Source organism: Papio anubis, chromosome 2 (assembly GCF_008728515.1).
Source record: "Papio anubis isolate 15944 chromosome 2, Panubis1.0, whole genome shotgun sequence".
Classification (NCBI taxonomy): domain Eukaryota; kingdom Metazoa; phylum Chordata; class Mammalia; order Primates; family Cercopithecidae; genus Papio; species Papio anubis.
The window spans coordinates 80,303,408-80,317,694 of record NC_044977.1 but is presented as its reverse complement, the minus strand read 5'-3'; the positions used below and the strand labels follow the sequence as shown (position 1 = coordinate 80,317,694).

General features: G+C 40.7%; 1 protein-coding gene across 21 annotated transcripts in view; it reads right to left on the bottom strand.

The window, feature by feature from the left end:
- FHIT (fragile histidine triad diadenosine triphosphatase) overlaps positions 1 to 14,287 on the bottom strand; it is a 1,487,995-nt gene that overhangs the window by 199,374 nt on the left and 1,274,334 nt on the right. For 16 of the 21 annotated variants that reach the window (XM_021933567.2, XM_017954322.3, XM_021933552.2 and 13 more), the window contains one exon: positions 3,313 to 3,374. The exons of the other annotated variants lie outside the window; for them this stretch is intronic. In XM_021933567.2, coding sequence (XP_021789259.1) covers positions 3,313 to 3,374 — 62 coding nt within the window. The remainder of the gene's footprint in view (positions 1 to 3,312; positions 3,375 to 14,287) is intronic. 21 annotated transcript variants of the gene reach the window in all.

The window sequence follows — 14,287 nt, the reverse complement described above, 5'->3', positions numbered from 1 at the left end:
CAAAAAATAGTTGCTGTTTTTTGCTTTGCTGCCTCCACGACTTTGTAGCCATTGCTGTTGACTGGGAATCTCTAAATTACACCAACTCTCAGGGTCATCTGAGTTGACAACTTTCATGGCCACAACCACTACTCCCAAGAAAAAAATAAGTTGGAGATAAAATGGGGTATAAAAATATCTTCTAGCACTTTCTGCTGATTGTCTTTTACCCAGACAAGGAACTCTGATATCAGTTTGCAATGCCTCAGCTACCTCTGTCCTTTGGCCATCTCTGATCCTTCAGCCAACTCGGGACTCTCAGTCCTGGTAAGAGATCATCAGGCCCTTGTGCCCCCACTGCCCCATCTTGGTGAGCTGACTCTTTCTTGCTCATACCATACCTAAGTTCCCAACAGAACTTTAGGGCATCTGAGTTCCCACACAGAACTCCCCACTGCTGAGATCAATGATCACCATCTCATGGAAATCCCATTCATTGAGATGTCCCCAGTTACATCATCCCACCAGTCCAGCATTCTCCTGGCTCACCTCTCTGCAGCCACAAAATGTGCATCTCACAACTGAGAAATGGGATTGGGCTTCTCCTCTCTCCATGTCTCTGAAAACATCGCTTAACCACCTTGGCTCAATAGTCTCCTGTTTCGACCAGTGCCACTGAACATGCCAATCTCTTTTCGTCATGTTGACATCACATGTGGCCTCCATTTGCCTCCCCCAAATTCCTCCCAGGATGGCCCTTCTCACAGTCTGGAGCTCATCCTGGGCACCTAAGTTCCCAACAGAACTTTAGGGCATCTGAGTTCCCATACAGGCCTCCCCACTGCTGGGATCAATGATCACCATCTCATGGAAAGCCCCTTCATTGAGATGTCCCCAGTTACATCAGGGGTACTGAGAATGATCCCTCCCACAGCTTTGACTGAAAGTTCTTGGATTCCTTCTATATCCAGTGAATTCCACTGCCTTCTACTTTAGCTACTTAGTCGTGTGGATGTTTGGATTTTTTGGACACTTTGGATTTGTTTTCATCATATAAATTATTTCACCTCCCAAATCCGAGATTATGTAACACCTCTTTCCTGAACAACCTGCGGAGTCCATCCAGACTATGCATTAAGTTCACCAGGTATAAAACATAGGTTGCACCACCAAAGCCAGTATCCCAAACACAGTGGGTTGGAGACCCTTGGGACATGCAGACATCTCCCCACTCCCAGTCAGCCATCTGACTCTGTGGAGTCTCCTCCCTCTCTTGTTACCATTCCTCAGTTGTGCCCAATATGACACACCACTTCCAGGCACTCACCTCCCCTTACCAAAGCTAGAGGCATGGCCTTTCAATGATCTCTGCTTCTGGTCTCACCATAGAGTCTATATGCCACATTCCTGCTCAACATCTAGAAGTGTCACTTCAAGCTACCCTCCCAGTATAGGGTATTAAGCTCTGAAGTTAGCCAGTAAGGGGGAAAACATGGTCAAACTACTCTGGAAAGATCCCTTAAATTGACCACCCTTCAACAAGTCTGAAAAGCCTAATTTCTCTTTCTTGGAACCAAGCACTGGTTCTGCATTTGAACACAAGTTGGAGTCCTGGTTAGGATTTGGAGGGCTAGAGGGTGCAAAAACATGTCCTTATCCACTAGAGTCACACTCATTACAGCAAGATGCTCCCCTTGTGACAGCTGTGTGGGATGGCAGCCAGTGAAGAGGACACTAGCCACTCTGAAGCCTACGTTCCTTGAGTAGAATGGTCCACAACCTAAATCTAGGGGTTCACTCCTTCTCTCCCTCTGCATGTGTCTCTCTTTCCATGTCTGCTTGTGTTTGTCTCTCCACCCCCTGAAGTGTGTGTCTGGGTGTTTCTCTCTCAATCTCTGTCCCCTAGTGTATGTTGTGTCTGTCTTTATGTATGTATCTCTGTGTGTACCTGGCTCTGTATCTCTCTCAGCATGTTACTGTGTTTCCATGTGTGTAAGGGTAAATCTCCCCTGTCTCTATCTCTTCTTGTCTTCCTCTGCATCTGTCCCTGTCTCTATGTGTGTACCTCTTTCTTGGTTTCTCTGTGGCTGTCTCTCTGTTTCTCTCTTGGTCTTGATGTCTCTCTGTGTGAGGGTCTCTCTCTCTCTTTATGACTGTCTTCGTGTGTGCATTGGGTCCTTGTGCACATGTCCTCCTCCTCCAGTGAATGTCTCCCTATGCACACATTTCTTGGGGTGTAGGGCTCTGCAAAACACTTAGAGTTGACCCATTTCAAATATATTGGCCGCACATGATTTACCACCAGGTATGCCAGTGCTGCCCTCTTCTGCATTGCCACGCAGATACCTACCTTGGTCCAAACACTTGCAGACATATTTTTACCAAGGTATCTTTCCTCATTTTTCCACAACAAAACTCATGCTGTAGGAATCTCCATCATATAAAAGGAAATAGTATTGAGCTGCCAGTAGATAAATTAAGTACTGTGCTCGGCCTTCCCGTCAGCAACAAGCAGAGGCCAAACAGAATCTAAAACCGCTGCTGGTGTCAAGCACACCAAACCTTTCCAGCCTCTGCAACACCTTTGCCATTCTCTGTGTGTCAAAAAATCTCTGAATCATTTTGAGTCAAGCACACATGGCTCCTTTCACAAAGGTTCTGCAAACAGGTAGCATCCTGCACCCTGAGTAATTGCCTGGTACCTACTGGTGTACCCTTCACATTGAGAGGTCCTGTCGCCTGTGGTGTGAGTCAGATTGAGTGTGTTAAAGGAGTGTTCTGCTTCAGTTTTCAAGGCCAAACTGCATAAGCAGAGCCCATCCTTTTGCCTTCTTTTGTGCCCAAATGGGAGGAGTTTGTGAAACTGTTGTATTCTGGTGTTAACGCTGAAGTTGGGAAATGGCTCAATCAAGAAATGGCAGTTTAACTTGAAGAGTGCAAAGGAAAAGAACAGGGAAAAAGCAACACTGGAAGCAAATCAGAAGGCCAGAAGCCTTCATGGGCACTTGCATAATTGTTTACAGCCATAATAATCACGTAAGGGAACCCAGCATTTTTCAGAGGTTATTTTGTTTTGTTTTTTTTCCAAATGTGTGTTTGTGCTGCTCTGTTTAAATATAGGCCTGATTCATTCAGGCTTGGGTCTGAAGATTCCAGGCTTTCAGAACTCAACAAAGCTTGCATCATTTGCAAGTAATTCAACTCAACAAATACCATTTGAGAAAAGCTCTGTGCTAGTGCTTCTTGTAGAGACACAATGAGGGAAAAATCATGGTTCCTGCTCTTTGGAGACAAATAACTTAGGGGAAAACACACACACCTCTCAACTCTCACCTAAGAAGTGCTGTGAAAAGTGCTGAAGGGGATGGAGGGACAGACTCCTCTTCTGGGAAAATCTGCAATTTGAAACGAAAAAAAGGATGAGACTAAAGGCCCTCCAGGTGCAGGAACAGCCTGAGTAAATGCCTAGAAAGGAATGATACATAGTAGGCACTTGCAATTAAAGCTTTGCTAAATGAATGCATGTTGAACATGTTCCAGAAACTCAAAGCCAGAGTAGCATTGAGAAGTAGAGGTGTTTCAGGACTTCCTTTTAGAAATTTCTTATACTGAAGGTTTTAGAATGCTAGGAGGGACCAGGGAGATGGTTTATTCCAACTGGTTTCTTTTGAAAATGAAGAAACCAAAAACCCAAGCTTACATGCTAGGGCCAGAAGTAAGATGAGAACTCAGAACTGTTCCAGAAGGTAATCACTTTGAATTTCAATGCCTACTCTTCTGATCTGAATTTAAGGAACTAAAACAAAATCAGCAGTACTATTTGCTAGTTTTCTGTGAATCATTCCGACCCTGGAGAAGCCAGCTTCACTTTTGAAAGCTGAGCTGATCCACTTACAACTGTGTGGCTGGGTTCCCAGTACTGTCTGCCTTCACATCTATAATATAGGAAAAGCAACAGTAGCTATCGTACAGAGTAGTTGTAAAGATTCAGTGAGATCATGTACAAAAATAGCTCTTAACAAGGTCATCAGTGACCTTCACTTTGCCAAACTCAATGGACATTTTTTGGCCCCATCTCACTAGACCTCCGGGAAATGGCATCCAACACAAGTGGCTGCTCCTTCCCCAAAACATCCCTGCACCCGGCTCCTGGGATAGCCTTCTTTGCTGGTATTATTTCTTTCGGGATGTTCCTTGCTCTCCATTGCCAACTTCTCTTCTATCCAATTTCTAAATGTTGGCAAACCTCAAGAGTTCAATTCTATATCCTCTTATCTTCCCCAGTGACACACTTTTCCCATTGAACCCATTTAGCCCCTCAGCTTTACATCCATCCAAATGTTGATGGCACACACTTTTATATCCCTAGCTCCCACTTCTCCCCTGGTTGACAGGCTCAAATATCAAACTACCTACTTGAGATCTCCATGTGGAAGTCACAGAAGAGTCTCAACCCAATATGTCAAAAACTGAACTCTCTTCATTGCCCCATTCCCAAACTTAGTTTTTCCTCACCTAGTTAAATGGTATCAATACTCACCCATGACTTAAGCCAGAAATCTAAAAGTCCTTCACAGTGCCTCCATTTCCCCCTCTCCCAACACCTGCCATCACGTCCTAAATTTCACTTGTAAAATATATGCTAACTGTATACATTTTTCTTCATTTCTCCCACCAGCCCTCTCTCTCATCTGGATGACTGCAATCACCTCCTGACTCCACTCCTGTGCCTCCACAGTCAGTTCTCTGCCCAGCAACCAGCAAGGTGTGTAACAAATGAAACTGATCCCAGTAATCTGTATTCCATCCTTCAGTGGCTTCCTCTTGTTCGTAGAATAAAGAATGAAACCTGAAATACTTCTTCAAAGGTCTCCAGCATCTACTCACAAAAATCCTCTGGCACAGCTCTCTTCTTCTATCATTTGGCTGCATTTCTACTTGCCTATTTTTCACTCTCGGAACAATCATGCTCTTTGTAGAGCCAGGGCCCTCACATGTGTTGCTCAGGTCTTTAGTCAGCAAACTCTTCTTCCTAATCTAGTGGTTAAAAGCCCCAGCTCTGGAGTCAAACTGCCATGGGCTGGGTGACTAAAGACAGTCTTCTGGCCAGTCATGGTGGCTCGCATCTGTAATCCCAGCACACAGCCTCCCAGGAGGATCACCTGAGCCGAGGAGTTTGAGACCAGCCTAGGCAACAAAGCAAGACCTATTTCTCCAAAAAAAAGAAGAGGAAAAAAAAAAAAAAAGGCTGGGCACGGCGCCTCATGCCTGTAATCCCAGCACTTTGGGAGGCCGAGGTGGACCGATCACGAGGTCAAGAGATCGAGACCATTCTGGCCAACATGGTGAAACCTTGTCTCTACTGAAAATACAAAAATTAGCTGGACTTGGTGGCATGCGCCTATAGTCCCAGCTACTCAGGAGGCTGAACCAGGAGAATTGCTGGAACTCAAGAGGCAGAGGTTGCAGTGAGCCGAGATTGCGCCACTGCACTCTGGCCTGGTGACAGAGCAAGCCTCTGTCTCAAAAAATAAAAAAAAAAAAAGACAAGCTCCCTAGTAAAACTATGTGCCTTACTTTAGTCATCTGTAAAACGGGGATAAGAACAGTACCCACCTCACACAGTGGTAAATATTCAATAAAACAAAATGTGTGAAGCATTGAAAACAGTACCTGCCAGAAGAAAGGCATTCAGTAAACATTATTGTCAAAAATCACTATCATCCTTTAGTTCTCAGCTTAAATGTTTCTGCTTAAAGAACTCTCCATTACTCTAGTAATCCTCAGTTTTAATCCATTCTATTTCCTAGTGTTAATCTAAATTGGTCATCAAATATTGATTTTGAGACTTATTGTCCATTTCTCTCTCTCAAATTACACTCTACAGAACAGGGACTTTGTCTGTGTTTCCTTCAGTCCTGGCAACCTGGCACAGGAGCTGAGGCAATGAGCTTTACAGGCTGAGTTCTGTGACCCTGTGATTAACATGTTGAAGTCCTCATCCCCAGTACCTCTCAATGTGACTTTAGTTGGAGGCAGGGGCTTTAAAGAGGAAAGCAAGTTAAAATGAGACCATCATGTTAAAATTATGCTCTATTTCAGTCTATGTGATGTATGTATAAGAAGAGAGGGAATTTGGATACACAAAGAGAAATCAGGGCCGTGCGTTCAAGAGAAAAGTCTTGCGCAAGATAGAGCAAGAAGGTGGCTAGCTGCATGCCCACAAGAGAGGCCTCATGGGGAACCAACCCTGCTGACACCTTGGTCTTTGGCTTCCAGCCTCCAGAACTATGAGAAAACAAATTTCTGTTGTTTACACCACCTAATCTGTAGCATTTTGTAATATCGACCATACAAACTAATGCAGTCAGTAAAGATTAATGAGTAAATGGATGAATGTGTCAGCCCAGTGCCAGCACAAGGTAAGTGTGCACAAAGGTTGACTCCTATTCCTGAAATAACGATGATGAATGTAATAACGTCTCAGGAGCAAATCTAACCAATGCACATTGCCTGAGTCACTGAGAGAAATATGTCTCAGTGGCACTTACAGTGCTTTTCACCTGTAATGGTGAAGTGAAATGTGATTAGCTATGAAGATCTAAGACCTTCCTTTGGGAGCCAGCACATACTACTCTATGACTTCTGTTTACTTAATTTGTACATGTTGGAACTTGACTCTTTTGTGGTAGACCCTTGGCTATATAACATGGAACACCAGACATTTCCACACTCAGTAAACAAATATTTCTCAAACATGAGAGCGAAACTAGAAATGAGAATATTGTATCAATACTTCCAAAAAGCCTCATTGTTTTAATCAACATGTCCTTGAACCTGTTTGAATGTGTGTGTAAGTGTGTGGGAAAGTGAGCTACATGTGTATTTTTCCACTGAAGGTGACCATACCATATACAACAGCAGGATCTCAAATTAGATATTCAGCATAGGTAGCCATATCATCCACATCTACCAACTGTCTTCAAATTAAAGCCCTTCTCTAGCTGGAATATGTATCTGTCACTGGAAAGTAGGCAGTGTTGAAAATCATGACAAAATTGGCACATATCTTGATAGTAGCATCATCTTTTCTGTGGCAGTCCCCAGTAATAGAGATTCATCTAATTCAGCAAATTATTAGCTCATAATAAGAAACAGCATGTATATTGATTCTTTTAATAGATCTTGGAATTAATACACATTATTCCTATAAAAGGACTGTATAAAAAAATCACCAAGTTGATTATTGCACAATGAGGTCTCACTCAAATGGCATAGGCTACGGCAGAAAGGTAGGCAATTTCTCTTTTGAAAAAACTCTCCATCTCAGACTGATTTTCTCCTGAGGAAGAAAAAATATAATGAAGTACTATAATTAGGTATCTCATATGTAAGGGAAGATAACAAAATCAGGAACAGCAAATAGGTTTTTACTGAGTGTCAACTCCATTCAATTAGCTGCAGCTACCTAGAGGGTTGTATTGAGAAGTCCGAGGTCGACAGTAAACAATGCCTTGGAGGAATAATGATGTTTGCGAGGACTGCAAAATGATGAGTAGAAGATGCCCGCTATATAATTTCTACTCTGAAACAGATGTCACTAAAGTCCCTTCCAGTGCCAACCTTCTATGACTCTCTCTTTTTTTCTCCTCTTCCCTCACTCTTGTTCTTGGAGTTGGGATGAGTAAGTTAGCATCTCCTTAGAATCCCAACTTGTTCCTCTTATATGAAGTGGTAAGGTTCAGTTTTCAGTATCAGGACTCAAAGCAGCAACCTCTGTCATTACAATCATGTGTGGCTTTGGTATGGGTATTGAAAAGCAGTACCAGGGTGCTGACTGTCACTCAAGTAATTAGACTAAACTATAATAAACAAGATGAGATCACTGCTGGAGACCCACATTTGTTAATGACCTCCCGGGTCCTCTCCCCTGGCAAGAGATAGACAGATGAGGCACCAGGAGTGCAGGCCTCCTTGCATGTATAATTATAACAGCCAGACAACAATGCAACAAAAATGGTTCCATGTCCTGTTCTGTGTATATGGGGAGAGTGATGACAATTGTCGTTATCAACAGAACTACCAAATTTCCTCTCCAGTTCTTTGATGTTTCTCAATCATTGTTGGAGCTACCCTTTAAAGATGTCTCACCATGAATGGTCACTGTGACAAGATACTAAGAAGAGAGTGTTTCATTTAACCCCCTCTACCGCTATCCCTATGAGACATGATTACCTTTACTTGACAGGAAAATGAGGTTCAGGGAGGTTAAATGTATGCAGAAGATTTTAGCAAGAATACTCTGACTTGAAATCTATGTTCTTAATGATTTAGGATACTACCTCCCACCTCAAAGCATGAAGCATGTGGCAATACTGTAGGAGGTAAGAGATCTCATGACAGGAAATTTTGGTTATTCATTCATTCATCCATGTACTCATTCATCCATGCATATATCCATCTCTGCACTCAGTCACTGTGTCAACAGATATTTACCATGTAACTATCTCTGTACTTGGTACTGGGGCAGAGGTGAGCAAAACAGATGAGGCCCCTGGCCTCACAGAGCTCACAGTCTAATGAAAGCACAGACATCAATCAGTGACATTACTGTGCAATCACAAATTGAGATAATACTTGAAAGGAAAGTAATGGGAGCCTATGACAAAGATCTGGATTTGGGGTGGGATCAGATTTAAGAAAATGAGGCCTGAGATCGGAAATGACAGGCAAGTTGACATTAATTAGGTGGAAGGCAGCTGAAAGAATGGAGCTAGAGCACTAATAAGGAGATAATAACATATGTAGAGGTTCACGGAGGAAGAGAACATAAAGTATTCAAGGAGCTGTGAGCCAGAGCACGTGGAGCAGGTCAGTGAGGGAAAGAGTGGTATGAGAAAAACCTGGAAGGGCAGAGAGGAGGTGGACCATATTACGGTGCATAGGGTGGCAGTGGAAACCACTGAAAAATTTGAGAGAGAGGAAGACAGAAGGTGGAGGAAAGGGGACAACTGTGATTGTTCAGACTTCAGTGACCACAAACAATACAGGGAGCATGGTGGGATTAGAATGGAGACGCAGCAACCTGTAACAGGTCACTTAGTTCAGATCAGAGACACTTGGTAGCTTTGATTAGGTGATGGTGGTGAAGATGAGCAGAAATGAATTTAAGAAATATCGTGGGGTAAAATCTAAAGCACTTACTGATAAATTGGATTTGGGAAGATGAGGAAGCAGGAGGCAAGGATAATCCCTAGATTTCTGACTTGACACGTTAGATGTTGCTACTCACTGACTGGAAACTTCACAGGGTGGCCTTGTTGACTTTGGAATACCTTTTGGGCATCCTAGTGGAGTGGCCTAAAAAGGAGTTAGGTTTTACACGCTAGGAGTTCAGAAAAGAGGTCTGGGATGGAGACATTATCTTGAGAGTCAATTTTCTAGCTAGATGTTGTTGAAGCTTTGGGATAGAGAAGGGGTACTTTGGAAAACAATGTTCATGGAAAACAATAAACATGTTCATCAATCACTATATTCTAATACATTTCTTCCTTTAGTTAGGAGTATCTACATCTTTCTTCCTCTTGCCTTTCAATTAAAACTTCTATTTTCATTTACACTTCCCTTGGTTCTAATTTTTAAAAGTATTTTGCATATCTGTTTTATACTATGTATCCCTATAGCCACTCCAACTTTTGTAGAATGAGGAGAGAGGATCAATCACCAGTTTTCAGAAGATCCACATGAGACTCCAAATGGTCAAATTATCCTGATAGCGAACTCAGCATGCAATAGATTAAATTTGAATAGTGCACTCAAAGGGACTATCTTTGAGACTCCAAGACGACTCTTGACTCATTCATTTCATGAAAGCCAAAATGTCTGAAAGTGGTTTGCAGATGAGGGGACTGAATCCAGAATTTGATGCCTAAAGAATTTCCCAATGTTCAGCCTTATGGTGGATTAAATTTACCATGACTAATTGGAGGATTCAAAGCTGTTAGGAACACTAGCTATTAGAGCCATTTTTTCTCATCTTTGATCTTACTGCTTGATTGATTTACAGCTGGAACTGATAGGCCATTATGGAAACGGAAATGGAAAGATGAAGCAGTCCCCAATGTCAAAAACTCCCAGAGACATGTAAATACAATACATGTACCAAGTAATGAGTTTAATTACTTAATTATTAGATACTAAGCACTAAAATTTAACTAACACCTGGTTCCATAAGGAAAAAAATACTTCATTTCACTGTTCTTATAGCTCTTTATTATGCTTTTTGCATTATCTGAAATCCACTGGGGTATAAGTATAAAAAAAAACTCCTGCAGCTAGCTCAGTGTCTGCCCAAACAGCCACCCAGTTTTGTACTTGAAACCCAGGGCCCCAGTGGTGTAGGCACCCATGGGGAATCTCCTGGTCTGTGGGTTGCGAAGACCATGGGAAAAGCGTGGTATCTGGGTCAGAACGCACCATTCCTCAAGGCACGGTCCCACATGGCTTCCCTTGGCTAAGGGAGGGAGTTCCCCAACCACTTGTGCTTCCCAGATGAGGTGACACTCCACCCTGCTTCACCTTGCCCCCGTGGGCCGCACCCACTGTCTAACCAGTCCTAGTGAGATGAGCCAGGTACCTCAGTTGGAAATGCAGAAATCACCTGCCTTCTGCATTGATCTTGCTGGGAGCTGTAGCCCGGAGCTGTTGTTATTTGGCCATCTTGTCAGCCTCCACCCCATTTTTCAATTTTTTTTTTTATTACAGGCTAACTGTGGGCTTCCTGAGAGACATGAGAGTAGTATCCTTTACCCACAATCCTCAGGTGTAGCGTAATTTCTAGCACATAACAAATAAATCAATGCAGCCTCTCAAGGAATCCTCAAAATACAGCAGAATCATTCCACAAAATAATTCACTTTGATTAAAAAGAATTAACACCATGGAGAGGTTCCACTGGCAGACTTTCGAACGAAAACATTTAATTCACCAGTCCTGACCATATCTATAACAGTAGGGACTATGTCTTTCACGTATTTTTCTTGAAAGCCAGTTCATATGGTTGAGATAGTTTATAAGGAATATTAAAATAGGGAATATAATCAGCCTTCTGTTTTTGAGCAAAAGTGCTATCAACTAGACATGGGGCTCTTGGAAAATACTTTACACTGCCTGTTCTCATTTTTTTTTTTTTCTTCTTAAGAGCTACTTCACTTCATTGTTCAAAGTTTAGTGAGAGCCAAAAGAAAATATAATCTATTTACAATAAACCTATACTCTCCAGAATCACCTTAATTTATTTCCACTAAATCTAAGTGTAAATCAAAAGTTCTGAAAAGCAGAAGGGCCTAAAGAGGAAATATTTCATTCGTGTAGTTTTGGGAGAGGAGGGAGTCTGTTTTTTATCTTTAGGAAAGATAAATTATTATTGTCCTAAGCAAAAGGACAGCTAATGAATTCATAAATGACAGAGTTTAATTCTCAGGCTTGTTGACTACAAGGTTATAGAGCTTTCTTCCTTTCCATTGTTAAGGAGATATTTAAATTGAACATCTTTTCTAACCTTGGAAGGAAACTGATGGAAAACAGTGACTATGTTCTCGGTACAATTTAAATATTAAATTCAAACTTAAAGCAATTGTTCACACATGCATTTGCTAGCTCAAGAACACAAACGTGATCTGTGGGAATGAGGATCACAATAAATGAAATAATAGAACAACTGAATCCATTCATTTTTCTAACTAATATACACTAAGCAAATAGTTTGCACTTTGCATAGGATTCAGCACTGCTAATATTTTATTTCTAATAAGCCAGGTATAATAAGAAAAGCAAAATGTATCGGTCGCAGTGGCCCACACCTGTAATCCCAGCACTTTGGGAGGCCGAGGTGGCCGGATCACGAGGTCAGGAGATCGAGACCATCCTGGCTAACGTGGTGAAACCCTATCTCTTCTAAAAATAAAAAATAATAATAATAATTAGCTGGGTGGGGTGGCGGGTGCCTGTAGTCCCAGCTTCTCAAGAGGGGAGGCTGAGGCAGGAGAATGGCATGAACCCAGGAGGCAGAGCTTGCAGTGAGCCAAGATTACACCACTGCACTCCAGCCTGGGCAACAGAGCGAGACTCCGTCTCAAAAAAAAAGAAAAGAAAAAAGAAAAAAAACTAAAGCAAAATGTATTGTTGGTCTTAAATATTTTCTGGTTTTAAATTGAGTCAAAAACTCATGACTCAAGTTCATTTAGCATCCAAGTCTGAATTCTAAGGGTTAAATACTAGTACTGTTAGTTCCTCAAGTTACCCACTTGTTTTTTATTTTTGTCACATCAGAGAGAGAGAAGGAGAGGGCAGGAAAGAGAGACAGAAAGAGATATCACAGAGTTAGAACTTGAATGTCATTCAGTGGATAGAGATGGGAAGAAAAACGAACATTCACAGAGCGCTTAACATGTTTCAAGTATCCAAGTATTACATCAGGAACTTTCATACTTACGATCTCATTTATTCCTAAAAATTAAGTAACTAAGTTTCAGAAAAATAAAGTGACTTCCTAAAGATAATTCAGTGACTGAGTGGTGGAATCCCAGTTTTGAAGACAGATCTCTTTGACTCGAAGAAGAATCCTCATTCCGTAAAGCTTTACTACAAATTAGGGAAAACGGCTTATCTTTAAAAAATCTTGTGAATAAGTAAATGAATAAAGTTTCCATGGGGACATAGGCAGCAAATTAAGAGAACACAATTTAAAATGTTGGATGTAAACTAATAAACAGATGCATGTCACTAAAATGTCACATTTTTCATCGTAATAGTGTACTGTCTGTTGGCAAAGACCTCAGTAAAGCAGTTTTTATACAACAGAAGTACAGCTGGCTAAAAACAGAACAAGTGTGGTCAACCAACTAAAATTTTCAATTCGTTCAAGCCAAGAATCTGCATGGAACGACGTTTTAAAAAAAACAACCTGAAAGTAAGCTGACCCATAACAGTTTGGTTTTTATCTTAATAACTTTAAATATTTGGTTAATGTCTCTATAAATAGTCTATATATTATTCAGGGCAAAGGCTCAAATATATTATACTAAAATTGCTTTTAGATCCTAGAAAATTCCTTTGCATGGAGGTATGAAAAAGGAACATTTGAAATTAGCTTGAAATTTGGGTGTATTTCAGATATGACATGCCATTCACATTCATGTGTTTCTACTCCCTATGAACAATGGGCTGCGTAGGCAAGTATCAATCATCCACAAATCCATAACTTTCCATACTACCTATTAGTTAATAAAGTACATTCACATCCATTATCCCACGTGATGGGCTATTTAACACATTTCCAGAACACAGAATAACACTAAAGTGGTTTATACTTTACCTAGAAGGCTAGTGACTTAAGAGTTTTTGGTGGGAAGTTTCATCTACTAGAGCTAAAGTCTCTCTTATGATTATGTGGAAATTATTTATAACATGCCGCCAACAAACCCTACAACATCACAATAGACAAATAGCGGTGCTCAAATCGTGAACATTTTGGAAATAAGGGAGAACACACATCTCTACCCATTCCCAATTAAAAACATTCTCAGTTTAGAGTTTTGAACTTAGGTATTTATAAAATTAATTTCATGATGGTGAACATAAATCTTAATTCTAGCGTGCATAAGCAGAAAAAAGCAAGTTGTATATGTATAATTATTCTGTGTTATTATTTTTAAAAGCCTTCTATATCAAACCAAAACAAATCAATATAATGCCACCAATGTGAATATCATTAGGCTCAGCATCTTAAACTCAGCATGATATCCACCAGGCCATAAATTTGAAGGAAAATATTGAATACCAGTTTCATAAATCAAATTAACATTAGGAGAAAATCTATTATAGTGCAAAGTCTTATTCAAGGGAAAATCATGTTCATGGGAATTCAAAAAAAAAATTGTGGCCCTCTGCTCTATTATCCTTAAATTTTAGGAAATAACTAATTATAGGAGAGTTTTAAGGCATGTAAATCAGAGAGTTAGCAAAACAATGATTATATTATGACAGCAATCAATGCATATTAAAACATTACTTTCTAAATTTGTAGGGCTTTAAATTGTCTAGCAGAACATAGCTTGAAGTATGATATATGGATGGAGGTGCATATAAAATATAGTGTATGGGAAATACAGACTCCACTAAGGAGATATATCTGATTTAAACACATGCATATATACGTGACAATATATATCTAATTATATACGAAATCTCACAGAACTGCATAAATATCTCCTTGTTGCTTTCTATATTTTCTTTAAGAGAATATTAT